The following is a 17,879-nucleotide window of genomic DNA, read 5'->3' as shown; positions in this document are numbered from 1 at the left end:
AGAGCCCAGTACGAGATTCCCCCTTGACCCCCCCGTCGCCTGCCCTGTTTGGAGCGACTGTGTATGAGGAAACATCTGTGCAGTACTTCACCAGTCAACACTCATTTAGCTTATTTAGAAATCAAAAAGTCTCTTTCATTCACCCAAATTCTGGGCATCACATGCTCATGTGTATATGTCATCTTTGTGTGCAAACGTAAGCTGTACGGTATTGTGCCCTTCCCCTCTGCCATTCCATATTGTAATTCAGCCCCAGTATTTTTCCTTGTGTTCTTCTGATTTTAAGTGACTCCTACAGTATATATTTGCAAGAGCTGGCTTTTTGAAATATAAAATACAGTTGCCAATCTGTAGTAAGAAAATATTGTTTCTCTCATCTCAATTAAAACTGGAAAAAGCTACTTTGGACTGCTGACAGGAAAAGAGTATCAGAAAGTAAATGAACAGATGGGCAGTGAGTACATTTAGTTACACATTACAGATATGTAATGAGTTTAATGTATACCAATGTATGCCAACTTCAACCTATTTACTAAACTGTGATATCAGGACTTGTATGCACTCCTAAGGAATCATCTGCAATAACAGCTTGCTAAAGCTTTTGCCATTCTAACTTGGTTTTTCCTTCCACTCTCTGAATAGCTAATATAAATATTATTAAACTCACTAAAGTTGATATCTGCAGTTTACCCATAAGACTTTTTTTAACCTCTAATCATTAACATATGTACAATGGGTACAAGGCGTGTGGTTCACAAAGGCCACTGTGCTCAGGGTGACATCCATATAATTATACTTACCCAAAAGCATGGGCACCATATTCCCAGAGCCCTGAACATGCGCAGTAGACTCTGGCACAAAGTCAGCTGCTGAATGAGAGGTGGTGGCCCACATAGAACTTCAACGCTGTCCCCTGCATATATTTTAAAGGGTCAATGCTCTTTGGAGAAGGGGATTAAAACATTTCATGCATAGTAAAAATGCCTTTCATTCCTCTTATGGTTATAGTCTATAGTGCTGTGCAGGATTTAACACAAATTTGAGGAAATGAAGGTTTCAGATTTCAGTGATGTATTACAATGTGCTTATGGATCAGTATTAGAGGTTCGAGAATTGAATAGCTCCAAAAATATGGGATCACTGTTTACAAAGCTTAGAAAAACCTTGATACCCCTTGTTGCCAAAGTAAGCCAGTATAGAGTGCATCAAAAACACTATATATTTTGTGAGTTCCATTTATGTTTTTTAAATGGCTTTATTACTTTATTATTATTATTTTTTTTACAATTTATTTATCTGTATTGCAAATGGAAGTCAGTCCATTTAATTTTGTAAATCACACAAACTAGTCATAAAAAGAGTTAAAGCCCAGACTGGCAACTCTGGGGTTGCTTTAATATATGCTTTCACCTCTCAAAGGTATTTAGTGCATAGTTAGCAGTGTAGCAGATTTTGTTACATTAAAGTGTCTTTCATTAGTATACTGCAGAACTTGGCGCTTAGAAAGAAAAGGTCTAACAATCAATTTAGACTAATATAATTAAGCAATGCTTTTTTAAAAGAAAAACTATATTACTAGGACATTCTATATGAAAAACTTCATGTTTACTAATTTACAGATCATATTCATTTAAATATTGTAAATAACGTAATCTATTTGATTTCTATTGGCTAATCTCCAGCATGTTTAAAAAATGAGCAGCTTATACTTTCAGGGCACCATAACATACACGTAGAGCAGGTTCATCCCCCTACTACAGCTGTTCAATTAAAGGCAATGGCCATCTGTTCTGGAAAAAGCAGCTCTGAATTGGACACTGTGGTAACTGACTAACCCAGAGCTTCTCAAACATGATCATTAAGGGTTTGCCATGGTCCAGGTTTTAGGTATATCCATGGATCAGAATAGTTGGTAAAAATAAATTGACTGAGGTGCTAATTAAGACACCTGTGGCCAATGGTGGAGCTTGTGGGTGGTGAGTCTAGGTACAAAAATATAATTTGGGCTCCCCTACTCCACCCCAACCCAAAATACAATATGAAACACGGCAGTGGTTGATAGGGAGAGCCAGATGGTGACAAAGAGAGGCAAGGGGAGTCAGTGTGTGAAAGGTAAATACAGTGGTTGACAGAAAGAGAGTAACAGGGGAAGCAGTGGGTCCCTTAGTCCTCAGGGGCCTTGTACAGATAGCACCTATCAGTCAGCACTGGGAATTGCCAGATTCCTTGCGCTGCCGAGAGCTGGCAGAGAGGTGCATTATCTGATGGGGACGCGTGAGCGTCTCACACACACGCAGTCCCCGTCAACACGGCAGTGGGGAGAGCTTTCTCTGCCCATCTCCACTTCAGGGACATGAGTCAGAACAGTCTGCTCATGCATCACATGAGAAGTACAGTACATAACTGATTGAAACCATAGATGTCCAATGTGTGACCAGATATATCACAATGGGGGAGAGGAACAGTTCAGCCAACTAATATGGGCATTGAGGAAGAAGAGAGCAAATGTGAAAAAAGAAATACAGTAGGAGATAGAAGAACAGACTGATACATTTAGTTGGGTGGGATTATATATGACAAATAGGGTATTTTATTCTAGCTTGAAAGCAGAATGATAGTTATGTTACAAAAATCAAGGGCTACATATTTTATACAATTATTTAGATGATGTATTAATGATTCTAGTGATGAGATTTATGTAGTAAATATATACATTTCTAGAAATCATCAATTAAAGTGATATTGAGACAGTGGGTGCGATTTAATAGGATGAAAGATTCAGAAAGTGAGAGATTTGATAAGAAATCTCCATTTTTTTTAAAGCGGCAATCATTTATACTGCAAAATCAAACTGGTTTTGCAGTGTAAATGATTGCTGCTTTAAAAAAAACAACTCATTGTTCTCCCAGTTGCTTCAGTTGAAATGTGGTTGCTGTAACTATTTTATGTAGTCATTTATTTTGGTTTTGAGTTGCGGAGAGTAGTCTAAATTTAAATGGGGATTTAAAGAGTGTTGGATAATAAATCAAATACATCTCACCCAAAATTTTATAGTTTGGGACAGGCCCACCAAATGTGGAGTAAAGTGTCTTCTGTTGGACAGTCTCTCCAGAAACTGTCTAATGTATCTGTGTACATTCGTTTAAGCAAAAGATTATGGACATTCTTTTTTAATTTAATGCAATTAGAGCTAGAAGCAGCATTGTCTTGTGTCTCTGTTTAGTTATCATTCTCCAGCACTATTTACTAATCTCTTATACGTTCTAACTTGTGTGGGTCATGAGGAAAAGCAGGATACTTCTTTTTATTTAAATATGAGAAGCACAAATACAAAATTTGTTTACTTTAGTTGAATCTGCAAGTTTAAGGTAGTTTGTATGAAGTTTTTTTTTTTTTTTAAATAATAAAAATCTATTGTGATGCCATATATCCAACACCGCTCTGTGAAATTTTGTGAGTAAACGCTTGAGGAGTCTTTTGTGGAAATTCAAAAAATTGTACTGGATAATAGTGACATGTCAACAACTTGACACAAGCGGGAAAGAAATGAAGATAATAATAGGAACCTATTCCCTCTAATCCTTCAACTGTTAGGTGCCTTGGTGCCTACAAAATATATGTTTTAATAATAAATATTTAAGGTATATAATTACAATAGCGAATCCATCTACTTTCCAATGGAATCTATTACAGATTAGCATTTATCACAAAAATGTAGTGTCCTAAAATTAAATTTTGAGTGTATTGCCATCTGGTAAATGTTGATAAAAGATTGATAAAAAAAAAGAAAAACTGAAAGTAAAATATGAGTTTGTGTTGTAATTATTTCAGATCAGATCAACAGTAACTTTATATTAGATACAAATGTTTGCAGAAGAGATACAGTATAAACCTGTCAGACTGTCTACACTAAAACTTGATACTGTGTGTAATTGTGTAATTTAGCACTTATGTAAATGCTTCTAATCTCTTTTTAAGATTGATCAGGTTTCTCAGAATAATGTGCCTAATCTCAAAACTGGATTTTTGCCACCATTATATATAGAATTTTTTTTTGACTAATTTAAAACAGTAAGATAATGTTAAGTTCTAAAATTGTGTATATATACTGTATAAAGAGAACATGCATATAATGAACATGTACATTTTGATATAAGATTTAATTTAACTTTCATTTAGTTACAGTAATAGATTATGCTTTTAATTACATAGTTATTTCATTATGTATTAATATCATTGCTAAAATTATGACATTTTCAACTTGTATACCTTAATGTAAACTTCAGAGATATATCAAGTAATTGTGGCAGTAACATACTGTGCATTGATGTACAGTATCCTAGTTATCTTAAAGGAATTTGCTTTGCATTGCAGCAAACAGATGACTCAGCACAGACTGACGGCCAACAACAGTCACAGTCTTCCGAAAACACAGAAAACAAAACACAGCCGAAGAGACTCCATGTTTCAAATATTCCCTTCAGATTTAGAGATCCAGACCTAAGACAAATGTTTGGGGTAAGTTTCCAAATGAATATTTCATCTTTTATGTATTATCTAATAATCTAATGATAATGTAAATGTGCAAGTAACAACATTTAGCATCGATATTATGTCTATACCTCCACATGTGTAAATCGTTAATACATTACACTACTTGTAACCAACTTTTTGTTCTACAATTGAAGAACTACATTTTCAAGAGAATAAGACACCAGAAAGACAAACATTGCTTCTTTAGATGCCAATACATTACTTTCCTATTACTAGTATGTAAAGTGTCAGTGTAAATTAATGAATTCCCCATTATCATTCAGCTTCAAGATTCATTATGAAGCAGCCCCATAAACAGTTCCTAACTTGTTGGTGCTAAGTTGATATATTATAGCAGTTGACTGATGGAGTTTTACACATGCACATAAGGTTGACAACTACTTCTAAATCAAGTCGTAAAGATTTCATTAGGTACAAGATTAAATCTCATGAATGTCCTAGAAAATCCAACTATGAGCACTCTAGATTTAATTCCAATAGACTCCAACTAAACTCAGTAAAGCTTAGAATAATTGTAGTGATTTGGCAAACACCATCACTTTTTAAAGCATTTAAATGTATTATTCTATTACAGCTTTATATTTTATGACAACAAATAAATATGAGTACTCATGTTTCATACTAAGTGTAGTTTGTATTGCAGTACATTAAAATATATATTTTTAGATTATAATAAATTGCTATATATATATACACATGGTAAACATTATTACTCATGCCCAAGCTTGAAGTACTTGCAATATATACCTGATACTTTAGTTTTCTATTTTCCCATAACAGTTCTTCTAATTCATGTCATCCTAAATGGTCATTGGGTACAGCTTCTTGTCTGTCAATGCAATCTTTCATAAACTTAATTCTTTTATGCAAAATTAAATTTTGACCCTTTTTGCAGAGGTATATTTTTGGTTAATTTGCACTGCGCATGCTGTAAAAAAAGATACTTGCAACTATAGGTCAGGCAGTGTCATAATCCTATCAATTACATTGCCATTTAGCTTATGATTAAAGATGCAAAACTAGTTTGCAATAAGATCCTCTTGAATAGGTAACGTTCAATGTGGGCCTGTCCACTGAAATCCGGGCTATGAAAATATGTCTGTTTAGAGTCAGAACTGTTGCACCTAGCATAGAGAAGGAGAAAGTGCATACTATTGATGACTTGTAGTGAACCAGGTGCACACACTCATGTATTTATGACAATTTGTTCCATATACATTTCTTTTGAGCAATGTGCACCTGACTTACTTCCCACTTTGAGGCCCATAGTGTCATTTTTCACATATTATATGTAAGTACTTGCAGAAAAGCTGATATGATTCTTCACGATATGCAAATAAGATTATTGAAAATCTATTCGCATTGTTTTCAAAAAGTTTAAACATTAACTATATTTTCACAATAATCTGTTTTCATTTTTAAATATCCCTCCAAATTAAAAAATAGAAATACTGTAGAACCTAAATTTGTAGTTTCACTTATGCGTGTAACCTTAACTTACCTATTGCCCTGTGAAAAATCATTTAGAACTGCATCCTGCTGAGAACACTGGCTCATTTAGACTAATGATGGCACAATAATTAGTTTGTTAAAAAGGAACCCATCTAAACTAACAGCACTGATGACTAAATAATGTCTTTTTGTAATAAGGTCGTTTGGAAAGGTTGGTGCAAATAAAAGGCCTCCAAGCTATTGTTTTGCTGTCAAAGTAACAACAAAGATTCTAAAAATATTTGCAAACTAAAATACTTACTACATTTTAGTTTGAATCTATTGAAATGTCAATGTGTGTCAGACATGTTGTTGCAGTCCAAAATACATAGAAGTGGTATCTATATATAACATACTTCAAAAATGATTATTCAATTGAAACCAGCTAATGGACAGATGTAAAAATCATTGCTGCGCCAATCGTGCGACTTGCAATGTGTGACAAGCCTGGTGTTTGGCATGATCCCATTGACCATGTGTGTGTGTCTAATTAGCTCCCACGGCTCCTAGAAATGCATTTAATAGGTGCAAATTTGGTACAACAAATGGGCATGAGTGGCATCAGTTTCTTTTTTGTATGAATTCTGTTTGCGTTATTTTAACATACTATCGTATTTATTTTATTTTATATTTCTCCTGCAGCAATTCGGTAAAATCTTAGATGTTGAAATAATTTTTAATGAGCGGGGTTCAAAGGTGAGTCATTCCTATTTCTAAATCCTCTTAAGATACATTTGTTGTTGTTATTTAGGAATATTTTGCTCAAAGAGAAGCATTACATATTAACACTTATTAATATTAATACACTTCTTACAAAATAAATCTTATCACCAATTGTTTATATGATGTATTGCATATAATTCTTAAGCATTTTCTTACTTATGTTATGCCTGTGATAAAATTAAACTAATTATTTTATAAAGCATGAACCCTCTGGATTGTCTACTTTGTATTGTAGTAAAGAAAGTGACTATAATAAAGACCTAAACTAGTATTTTTTAAATTCATTTGATACAAGTCCCACATACAGTAGATTCTCCTTTCATTTTTTTTTTACTATATATCATATATCATTTACTAAAAGGCAGTATAAAACAAATACAGTTGCTCATCATATTATTAATTAGGAGATAAGAATTAAAAAAATTAATAATATATATGTTTAATTTTAGAAAATGCTATTAGAATCTTAATATTGAGTATGCTGACATTTTGCTTCTTTGGGAATCTGTGAAGTACAGCAGAGTATAAAGTTTTCTTACATTGGGATGTTTGTAATGTTTGCAGTTCACCTACTAGTAGTGTATTTATTTATTTATATATCCCAACAACTGAATCTCCAGTGTCGGGGTCTGTCCTGCCAAAAGCGTGACCGGCCCAAAAAGAGGGTGATGCTACCATGTGGGTGGTTGTGGCTTCTTGCAGGGGGGGCATGGCCTAGCCCTATGTCACCAGTTTTCATCATTTCTGGGGGAGGTGCCCAGCACTTCCATAGCTGCTTGGCCGCTCCCGGCCCCCTCACACTTCCTCCCTCCTCCTGCAGCAGTGATATCCCCCCAACTGCCCCCCACAGGACATTGCCACCCAAATAGCAGGACCATCCTGCAGGACAGTTGAGAGGTACATTGTATTGAATGTGTTTGATTATAGTACATTTACATGAAGAAAATCAATCTTAAACCAGAGGGAAAATATAGTACATAAATAAAAAATGAAAATAATTTATCATGGCTGCTGTCAGGTGGACATTTATTATCTGAGCCTTTTAAAGGATCATGTGTAACAAAGGCAAGTTACTAAGGGGGTTATTCTAGCTTAAATGGTCCACCCGCGATGGCCGCGATTTCCCTATAGAGAACAATGTTAAATGCCTCAATTTACCCGCGATGACCCCGATTTCCCATAGGAAACAATGTTAAATGGGTCAATTTACCCAAATCATCATAGGGAAGAATGGTAAATGGGCCAGAAAGCCCAAAAAAAAACCCTGACCAGTGAAATGTCCCCCCAAAAGTAGTTCACGCCACCCCGCGATAACCGTGAACCCGAAGCGTGGCGAGCGCAGCGAGCCCGCGAGGGTCGGCGGTACGCGTCCTCCGACCTTTTCATACCCCTACTATCCACTAGGGCGTGGAGTGAGAATAGAATAGTGTGGCGAGCGCAGCGAGCCACCGAGCCCGAAGCGTGGCGAGCGGACGCGGTTACCTGTGAAGCCCGCGAAGGGACGCGTTTACCTGTGAAGGGCTTCGCGGGCTTCACAGGTAACCGCGTCCGCTCGCCACGCTTCGGGCTCGGTGGCTCGCTGCGCTCGCCACACTATTCTATTCTCACTCCACGCCCTAGTGGATAGTAGGGGTATGAAAAGGTCGGAGGACGCGTACCGCCGCCCCTCGCGGGCTCGCTGCGCTCGCCACGCTTCGGGTTCACGTTGATCACGTGGTGGCGTAAACTACTTTTGGGGGGACATTTCAATGTTCACGGGTGTTTTTGGCCCATTTACCATTGTTCCTATGATAATTTGGGTAAATTGAGCCATTTCCCATTGTTTCCTATGGGAAATCATGGTCATCGCGGGTAAATTGAGGCATTTAACGTTGTTCTCTATGGGGAAATCACGGGCATCGCGTCTGGCCCATCGCACCCGATTTTTTGCGCATGCGATGCCCGCGATGGCCCCGATTTTACCCCCGATGACCGCGATTATGATCGTTGTGGCCATGCTAGGAAACAAGTACCTAAAACCCCACCCAAATCTAATTCTCTCCACATGTTACATCTGCCCCACCTGCAGTGCACATGGTTTTGTCCAGCTAAGAAGGATTTTGGCAGAAAGAGTGAACTAGAATAAGGCCCTGAATGTGTGATTATTGAAAGTTGAAAACAAGATGGCTATCAGTTAACTATCTGAAGATATACAGGTCCAGGTGTACAGGCAAAATTGATAGACACCACATTTTATCCAGTTTTTAAAGCAGCAACATTTTAATCCTTCATATCCAGGACACACATCTTCTGTATATGTAAGCATCAAACACTACTGCTTTGTACTTAAAACCTTGCGAATACCCCTATTATTTTCCAAATTGCAGAAAAAGTCAAAATATAAAAAAACCATTGGAGTAATATAATATGAAAATACAAAACATCACTTTATACATTTATTTATTTTTTTATGCAGAAAATCATTCAGTAGACGGAAAAGCTTAGGTTAAGTATTGTATGCTTAAATAGAATTATTGCTTTCTTTATAGCGATAATCAATGGTTTTGCATTTGTACCTTATCCGCTTGTGATAATTACATCTCTCATCACAGAAAATGAGTTCATGTTTGTGGAATAAAAATAGAACATTTGCTGCAATAGGTATTTTCCTGTTATTGAAGTGAAAGTTTGTAATATAATCTAATATGCTCTCAAGCAATTACCCTCTGTATTGCTCCAATTTACTCCTGTGCAGAGTTTTTCTATCAAGAAAAAAATATCTTTATTCAAAGCCCTTGAATACTTAATGTGATTTGTATACATTTTTTGTTACTGATAAATGTTACACTCCACATTTTAAACAAATTATTTTTCCCATAGATACTGAGTTGGTATTTTATAATGCCTTGATGACTCAAGAAAAAGATAAAGCTACACTAGCAATAGAAACAGTCTACTAAAAGCTTAATCCATCAATATATATGTGTTAAATAGGTGCTTATGCGTGTACTGTATATTTATAGAAAACACTACCAGCTGTAGATAGCATTTTCACACATGAACACTTATCCCACAACATCCCACAGAAACATTTGTTGGAACTCTCACTACTCTGTGACACTTTTTGCTAACAGTTAAAGATTAAATTTGCCATTGTCATCCACAATAATTACTGTATATAAAGCCAATACTTTGCAACTGAGCCTAGTTTGGCAGTACAGGTTGTGCTCATAACCCTATATCATGGGTCTTCAAACTGTGGCCCTCCAGATGTTGTGGAACTACATGTCCCAGCATGCCCTGACAGTTTTGGCATGCTCTTATAGGAAAAAATGTGGCAATGCATGTTGGAACATGTAGTTTCACAACATCTGGAGTGCCACAGTTTGAAGACCCATGCCCTATATGAATGGTGGCATAGAGGCCGACAAAGGGTGAGATGTACTAAACCTTGTAAAGTGATAAAATGGATAAAACCACCAACCAATCAGATCCTACCTGTCATTTATTAAATACAACCTGTGACATTAAAGTTAGGAGTTGATTGGCTGGTGGTTTATCACTCTCCAGTTTATCACTTTTCAAGCTTAGTGCATCTGGCCCAAAGTACATTGCCTGTCTGCACTGATTGCGTGTTAATCTTATCTGTACAGCATCCTCTGCCTGCTTGCCAGCCACAGTTATGGAGCTTGTGCCTGAAGAAGCACACTGGGGGTCAGATGGGGCTCTGTGCAGTGTTGGCTTTTATCTGTGAACGCAGATGCTGTAGAAGAGCAGGAACTTTAGTGTCATCCCATTTGAGAGGGACAGCTGGGTGTGGGCCGCACCCCCCACACCTGGCAAGTGATGGCATTGCCTCAAAATACTGCTTTAGACTCACCATTCTATAGAAAATGGTTGTGGCTTCAATGGATTCTACTATGTATAGTGTAGATGGGGTACAATATGAGAAGCTAAAAGAACTAAAGTGAGAAATTTATAAAATAAACATAATATAGGTATTTTTTGTAAATATGTTAGATCAAATATCTCCAAATAAATGTGTCAAATGCTGTTTCAAAATGAAAAGCAAGCTAAAAATATACCTGAAAATGTTTTAAAGTGTTATTACTGCAGTCTCTCTGCAGAAGCTGTCCATAAAAAAGATACAGTAGCAATAAACATGATTGCTAAATGTGGTAAGCATGGTGACATAATGGTTTCTCTTACTGCCTCACACCAGCACCAAAGCACCAACTGTGTGGCATTCTTATGTATTCATGGTTGAATGGGGTTCCTCCATGTCCTCCAGTTTGCTACCACAAACCAAAAGCATCGGGTACAGTTTGGTTTATTGAGTTTATGCATTTATGGGGTAGAAAATGCAGAGTGTAAGCTTCACTGGGACATGGACTGATACGAATAACTAAATATTCTCTGTAAAATGTTGTGGAATATACAGATGTAGCAGCCTTTATATACCCTGAAATACAAATGATTTGGAAACACTTGTGATTGGACAAAGCATTATCTATAGGCCATGGGTGGGACTAATCGCATGGGCCTGTTTGCAGGCACGCTACCCATGACAACCTAATATCGGTGAGATTATTTACTTACTAGATAATGCCGGCTACATCTGTATGTGCACTATAACTGTTAATACATAAAATAAATATCTTCTGAGATGTCTAATGCTAACCTCAATTTGTCTAATTTTCAGTTTTATTCATCTACCTGCCTAGTTACAGTATATTGTTAGAATGTGGTAAAACTATTACAATGTAGCTCTCTATTTATTCTCCCTGTCCTCCATCTCTGTCCCCTTTTTCTTACTCTTTATTACTCTTTCACACATTTTGGTGAAATGTACCGTGGGACTAAATAATTTGGCAAGTGATGTTCTCATGTTATTGATTCAAAATCCTATTGTATGTTTATATGAATTAATGCTATTTGCCTTTTTTTAGAGAGTGTGTATTGTGATCAATTCTGTCCATTCTAAAACATAAATGGCTATATCATAAATGGCATAAATGACTATATCATATCCATTTCTCCATGTGTCACTTGGTAACCTTTTCCAAAGCTTGCTTAATTTGTTCTCATAATGTATTAACTCAGAGGTCAATTCTTTATACATTGATACAAGGTGTTACTGCATTTTCTGGCCTGAAATTACAGGGATCTGATATTAACATACAGGTTGAGTATCCCGTATCCAAAATGCTCGGGACCAGGAGAATTTTGGATAACGGATTATTCCGTATTTCGGAATATTTTAATATATCAATGATGTATTTTGAAGTATCTTGCATTTATGCTGTATAAACACATAATATACACACAAATATATTTTATTACCACATAAAATACACACAAACATATTTTAATTGTTCAAAAAACAAGGTTTCAAAACGTGCAACAAAATGTATGTACTATCTCAGCACTGAATTTGAATGCCAAGCAGTCATTGTCTTGCACATATATAGTGCCAGTTACATATCATGTCCCCAGTGATGCTGTTACATATGTCCCCAGTGAGTTTTTAGCAAAAAAAAAAAAAAAATTTCACTTTCTGGAATGTCCGTATTTCGGAATAATTTGGATAATGGATATTCGGATACTCGACCTGTACCACACTTTATTACATAAGACCTACTGTATTACACTTGTATCACCCATCTATGTTTCCACATTCTCAGGTACTGTAGTATGCCTATAAATGACTCCCTTCCTCCTAGTCTAAAATATAAGCAGGGAATAATAGGTTACTTAACAGAGGTTACAGAAGCACTTTTAATTTACATCATATGCATGCATATGGTGTATTTGCTGAATGCAAAGTAAGGCAAACATGCATACCTGCCTGCATTCTGTAGTGTGATATGTGCCTGGAGCATGCACTTGAGTGTACATTGGTCTGAAAACCTACTGCATGAATGCTTATGTTCCCATTGAACACACAAGGGTGACTTACAAAATTAGATTGATGTCACTTTAGCAGAAAACAGTTTATTAGATCATGTGTGGGCTCAAGAGGAGGGGCTGCAGCTCAGTCCACAATTAAAATAGGGGAGCAACACAAACTACCACCACAAACACAGACATCATAGGCCGGGCAGTTGGTGTGGCTCCCCTACTGTATTTGAATTTTGGACTGTGCTGCAGCCCCTCTTCTGTAACCATCACTGATTAGATCCCAAAGCAAAATCACATTAAAGGTGCATACACACTGTACAATTTTTTGACCAATTTTTTTGACCAATTTTGTTCATTTTGGGGCTTCTGAACGATATTGGTCAAAATAACTTACAGTGTGTACGTGACGAATGATGATGCGCATACCCGCCAGTTGTTCATCAAGGTTTTTCTTCAACTGTGAATGCAGGTCAATTTGGATATCTTTTGTCTTTAGTCTTTTGTCAAGATCTTTCATAAACATCTTTCGTCCAGGACACTGGGTTCAAGGGAAATTGGTCATCAATGTCTTTCAGTGTACACACAGAAAGATATTTTGGCCAATATTAAACGAAATTGGTCAAAAAATTGCACAGTTTGTACGCACCTTTAGTCAAGAAAATATTATTTTGTATCTTCCAATTAACCCAACTGGCCTTTGTAAATGAAATAAAAATTATTTCAGCTGCTGTGAAGTGTACACTTTTTTCTATAACATTCCTCAAGGCCCCATTATCTGTACCTTACAATTAAACATTTAGATTCTCCATTTAGGAACTCCATTACTTAATACTTTTTATGCACATATTTACATTTAGGACAAATCTGGGACCTGGCATACATCTAGTCATGCCAGTCCTTCCCCTTAAGAAAAAGATGGACTCATCTGTTATATGGGTAATTAAAGGTTGCAGAGAATCAAGTTGAAGAGTTGGTGTAAAGATCTTTATATCTACAGTAATTACATCTATGAGCATCCCATTGCACATGATGTGTATTTATATACACTGTGATGCCATCTTTGCATACAGGGACACCAAATGGTTTTCATTACACATTTACCAATCAAAAAAGTATGAAAGGCTTGTGCATTGTATAATTGAAACCCTTTTCATGATCCTGAGGTGCTGTGACACCTTAAAATGAAAGTATATTAGATATACTTTATCCATGCTTTAAATGTTTTGACACTTTTGTAACAAAGTCATGTACACACACACACACATATATATATATATATATATATATATATATATATATATATATATATATATATATATATATATATATATATATATAGTAGTAAGAGGGATATATTCAGTTGTACTGTATATTTTCATACTATTTATGCAAGCATCTCTATGTATGTATGTATGTATGTATGTATGTATGTATGTATGTACAGTATGTATGTATGCATGTATGTATGTATGTATGTAGGCATTTAATGTGTGTAGAATATAATGTTGTGTGCCATCATGTGGTACAACAACTCCAAATCTAACTTTCAGTATAATATTTGCTGAAATTACTTTGATTAAATTGCTATAATTGATAAAGAATGGCAGAGCTTTCCCACAGACAGGCAGTTCACATCTGATGCCAGTAGTTACCAGCATTCCCAGGTCACACAACAGTTCTTAGCAGATATTTGCAAATAGAAGGGTAGTTCATCATCAGGAGCCGTAGCCCCTTATCACATGCCTCACTTTGGTCTCCCTAACCCCAACTATGACCACCCACTGTCCCAGCATGGACTTACTTTCAATTACTGCCTTCATAAATGTTCCTCACTTGACTGCTGCTGACACCTGCTGGTTGCCACACTTGGCTGAACAGGCAATGCTCAACTGAACACAGAGATAGTGGTTCCCAGGACTTCCAATTGTCCTGGAGCTCAAAGCAGGTGATCCAAGGAGCCAGAAGTAGCAGACAGTTTATGTAACTTCAGACTCCTGGGTTCACTGGCAATGCCCTCCCTTGGTTCATCAAGCAGTCTCCAATGGAGAGGCTATTGCCTGTTTTTGTAGCCTCTAGTGGGCATGGGGCATTTACAGCCTTTGGCATAACATGGGGGGTACAGGCTTTGTATTTTGGATGTTACCCATCCTGATGACACCCAAAAACATTAATAAAAAAGTTTTTTTTTAAATAAAGACAAATACTGAATGTTTTAATAGTTCCAACTATTGCCATCATCAATTTCTCTAGGATACTATTTTCACATAATAAGGAAAAACTTGTGCAAAATAATTATTTGTTTGGCCTATTAAGTAAAATGAGAAATACACAACCTCATATATCCACCACTAATCATTTCTTACATGTATCATCACTTTATATTGTCCTCTCCGCTTACTTGTATAACTTATCCTATGTTGTTTATGAAAGTCTCAAAGTCACAGAACTGCTACAGTATTTCCTTACATGATTGTTCACAAAAAGCAATTTCATACATGGCTAGTGAGCCCAATGCCAACTCTACAAAACATCCAGTTTAGAACTGAGACATTTGTGTCACTAAAGGGTTTATTTTAGTGAAATCAGCACATTTTTTAGTTAACTTCATGGAAAACACTGTAACATTCCGTTTCCTCGTAACACTGTAATTCCGTATTGTATGCAGATACAGCCACAGTCACACACTAAATATAGGCATGCCATATATCATTTTAGTCAACATAAGCTGATTGTGCATCAAATTCAATCTTATTATTCAATTGTGAATAAAATTAGTTTTAAAGGAAAAAGTTGAATGCAATGTAATATATAATTGTACTGTATAATAAAACATTAATCGATTTTATATCTGACCAATGTTTTCTATGCTGATTTAAGATTGTAAGAAGCCTTCTCGTCTTCTACCCTATATCCTATTAATATCTCAACTTGTATTGTATTAGGATCAGCCAGTGCCTTCCTTCCAAGCTATACTATATATATATATATATATATATATATATATGAGAAAATAGCCGGCACTCCTTTGCTTGAATGGATGTATGGTGCACCAGGTGCCCTCCTCAGCTCAACTCCACATCAGGGGTGGCATACATACACTTCTTTTAGGCAGCACGCTGATGTCTTTTAGAAGAATTTAAGACCACACAGGTTTCATCATCAAGATCTTTCGAGAATGATGACGAGAATAAATCTCGAAAGATCTTGATAATGAAACCTGTGTGGTCTTAAATTCTTCTAAAAGACATCAGAGTGCCGCCTAAAAGAAGTCTGTATATATGTATAGAGATCTCCACTTGCACCTTGACAAAGGGGTGATTAAGACCCCGAAACGTTGGTCCTTTCTTTTACCACAATAGACTTTTGAAAAATCCCATTTGAGTGCCGCCTCTTGCATTCCTCTACCTACCTGTCCTGGAAGGCACCAGGGTATTCGGACCCAGCTGCGGGAGTGCCAGGCCTTCTCCATTATCTATCTATCTATCTATCTATATATCTATATATATATATATATGCATATACTGCTCAAAAAAATAATAAAGAGAACACTTAAACAACACAATGTAACTCCAAGTCAATCACACTTCTATAAAATCAAACTGTCCACTTAGAAAGCAACACTTATTGACAATCAATTTTGCATGCGGTTGAGCAAATGGAATAGACAGGTGGAAATTATAGGCAATTAGCAAGACACCCCCAATAAAGGAGTTGTTCTGCAGGTGGTGACAACAGACCACTTGTAAACTCCTATGCTTTCTGAGTGATGTTTTGGTTACTTTTGAAAGCTGGCAGTGCTTTCACTCTAGCGGTAGCAAGAGAAGGAGTCTACAACCCACACAAATGGTTCAGGTAGTGCAGCTCATCAATGCGATGGCACATCAATGCGAGCTGTGGCAAGAAGGTTTTCTGTGTCTGTCAGCATAGTCTCCAGAGCATGGAGGCGCTACCAGGAGACAGGCCAGTGCATCAGGAGATGTGGCGGAGGCTGTAGGAGGGCAACAACCCAGCAGCAGGACCGCTACCTCTGCCTTTGTGCAAGGAGGAACAGGAGGAGCACTGCCAGAGCCCTGCAAAATGAGCTCCAGCCGCAGGCCACAAATGTGCATGTGTCTACTCAAATGGTCAGGAACAGACTCCATGAGGGTGGTATGAGGGCCCGACATCCACAGGTGGGGGTTGTGCTTACCGTGCAGGAAGTTTGGCATTTGCCGGAGAATACCAAGATTGGCAAATTTGCCTTTGGCTCCCTGTGCTCTTCACAGATGAAAGCAGGTTCACACTGAGCACATGTGACAGACATGACAGAGTCTGGAGACGCCAAGGAGAACGTTCTGCTGCCTGCAACACACTCAAGCATGACCGGTTTGGCAATGAGTCAGTAATGGTGTGGGGTAGCATTTCTTTGGGAGGTTGCACAGCCCTCCATGTGCTCGCCAGAGGTAGCCTGGTTGCCATTAGGTACCGAGATGAGATCCTTAGACTCATTGTGAGACAACATGCTGGTGCAGTGCACCCCGGGGTTCCTCCTGCAAGACAATGCTAGACCTCATGTGGCTGGAGTGTGTCAGCAGGTCCTGCAAGATGAAGGCATTGATGCTATGGACTGGCCCGCCCATTCCCCAGACCTGAATCCAATTGAGCACATCTGGGAGATCATGTCTCACTTCATCCACCAGTGCCACATTGTACCACAGACTGTCCAGGAGTTGGAGCATACTTTAGTCCAGGTCTGGGAGGAGATCCCTCAGGAGACCATCTGCCGACTCATCAGGAGCATGCCCAGGCATTGTAGGGAGGTCATACAGGCACATGGAGGCCACACACACTACTAAGCCAAGTCATTTTGACTTGTTTTAAGGACATTACATCAAAGTTGGATCAGCCTGTAATGTGTTTTTCCACTTTAATTTTGAGTGTGACTCCAAATCCAGACCTCCATGGGTTAATAAATTTGATTTCCATTGATAATTTTTTTGTGATTTTGTTGTCAGCACATTCAACTATGTTAAGAACAAAGTATTTAAGAAGAATATTTCATTCATTCAGATCTAGGATGTGTTATGTTAGTGTTCCCTTTATTTTTTTGAGCAGTATAAATAAATAATAAAAAATAAAAATAAATATATATATATATATATATATATATATATATATGCTGTGTGTTGGCCGGCACTCCCAATATATGGTCCAAAGTATACTGACCCAGTGCCTTCTGGTATGGACCCTCG

General features: G+C 37.2%; 1 protein-coding gene across 13 annotated transcripts in view; it reads left to right on the top strand.

Moving 5' to 3' along the window:
- RBFOX1 (RNA binding fox-1 homolog 1) overlaps positions 1–17,879 on the top strand; it is a 665,898-nt gene that overhangs the window by 437,383 nt on the left and 210,636 nt on the right. For all 13 annotated transcript variants that reach the window (XR_014450771.1, XR_014450772.1, XM_083153392.1 and 10 more), the window contains 2 exons: positions 4,375–4,518; positions 6,688–6,741. Coding sequence is in view for 11 of the 13 variants with exons in the window: in XM_083153392.1 (XP_083009518.1) it covers positions 4,375–4,518; positions 6,688–6,741 (198 nt within the window). In the remaining 2 variants the exon portion in view is untranslated. The remainder of the gene's footprint in view (positions 1–4,374; positions 4,519–6,687; positions 6,742–17,879) is intronic.

The sequence above is a fragment of the Crinia signifera genome, chromosome 7, assembly GCF_055691185.1.
Source record: "Crinia signifera chromosome 7, ASM5569118v1, whole genome shotgun sequence".
NCBI classification, from domain to species: Eukaryota; Metazoa; Chordata; class Amphibia; order Anura; family Myobatrachidae; genus Crinia; species Crinia signifera.
Note: the sequence above shows the minus strand (reverse complement) of the source record. Positions and strands in the feature narration are given on the sequence as shown.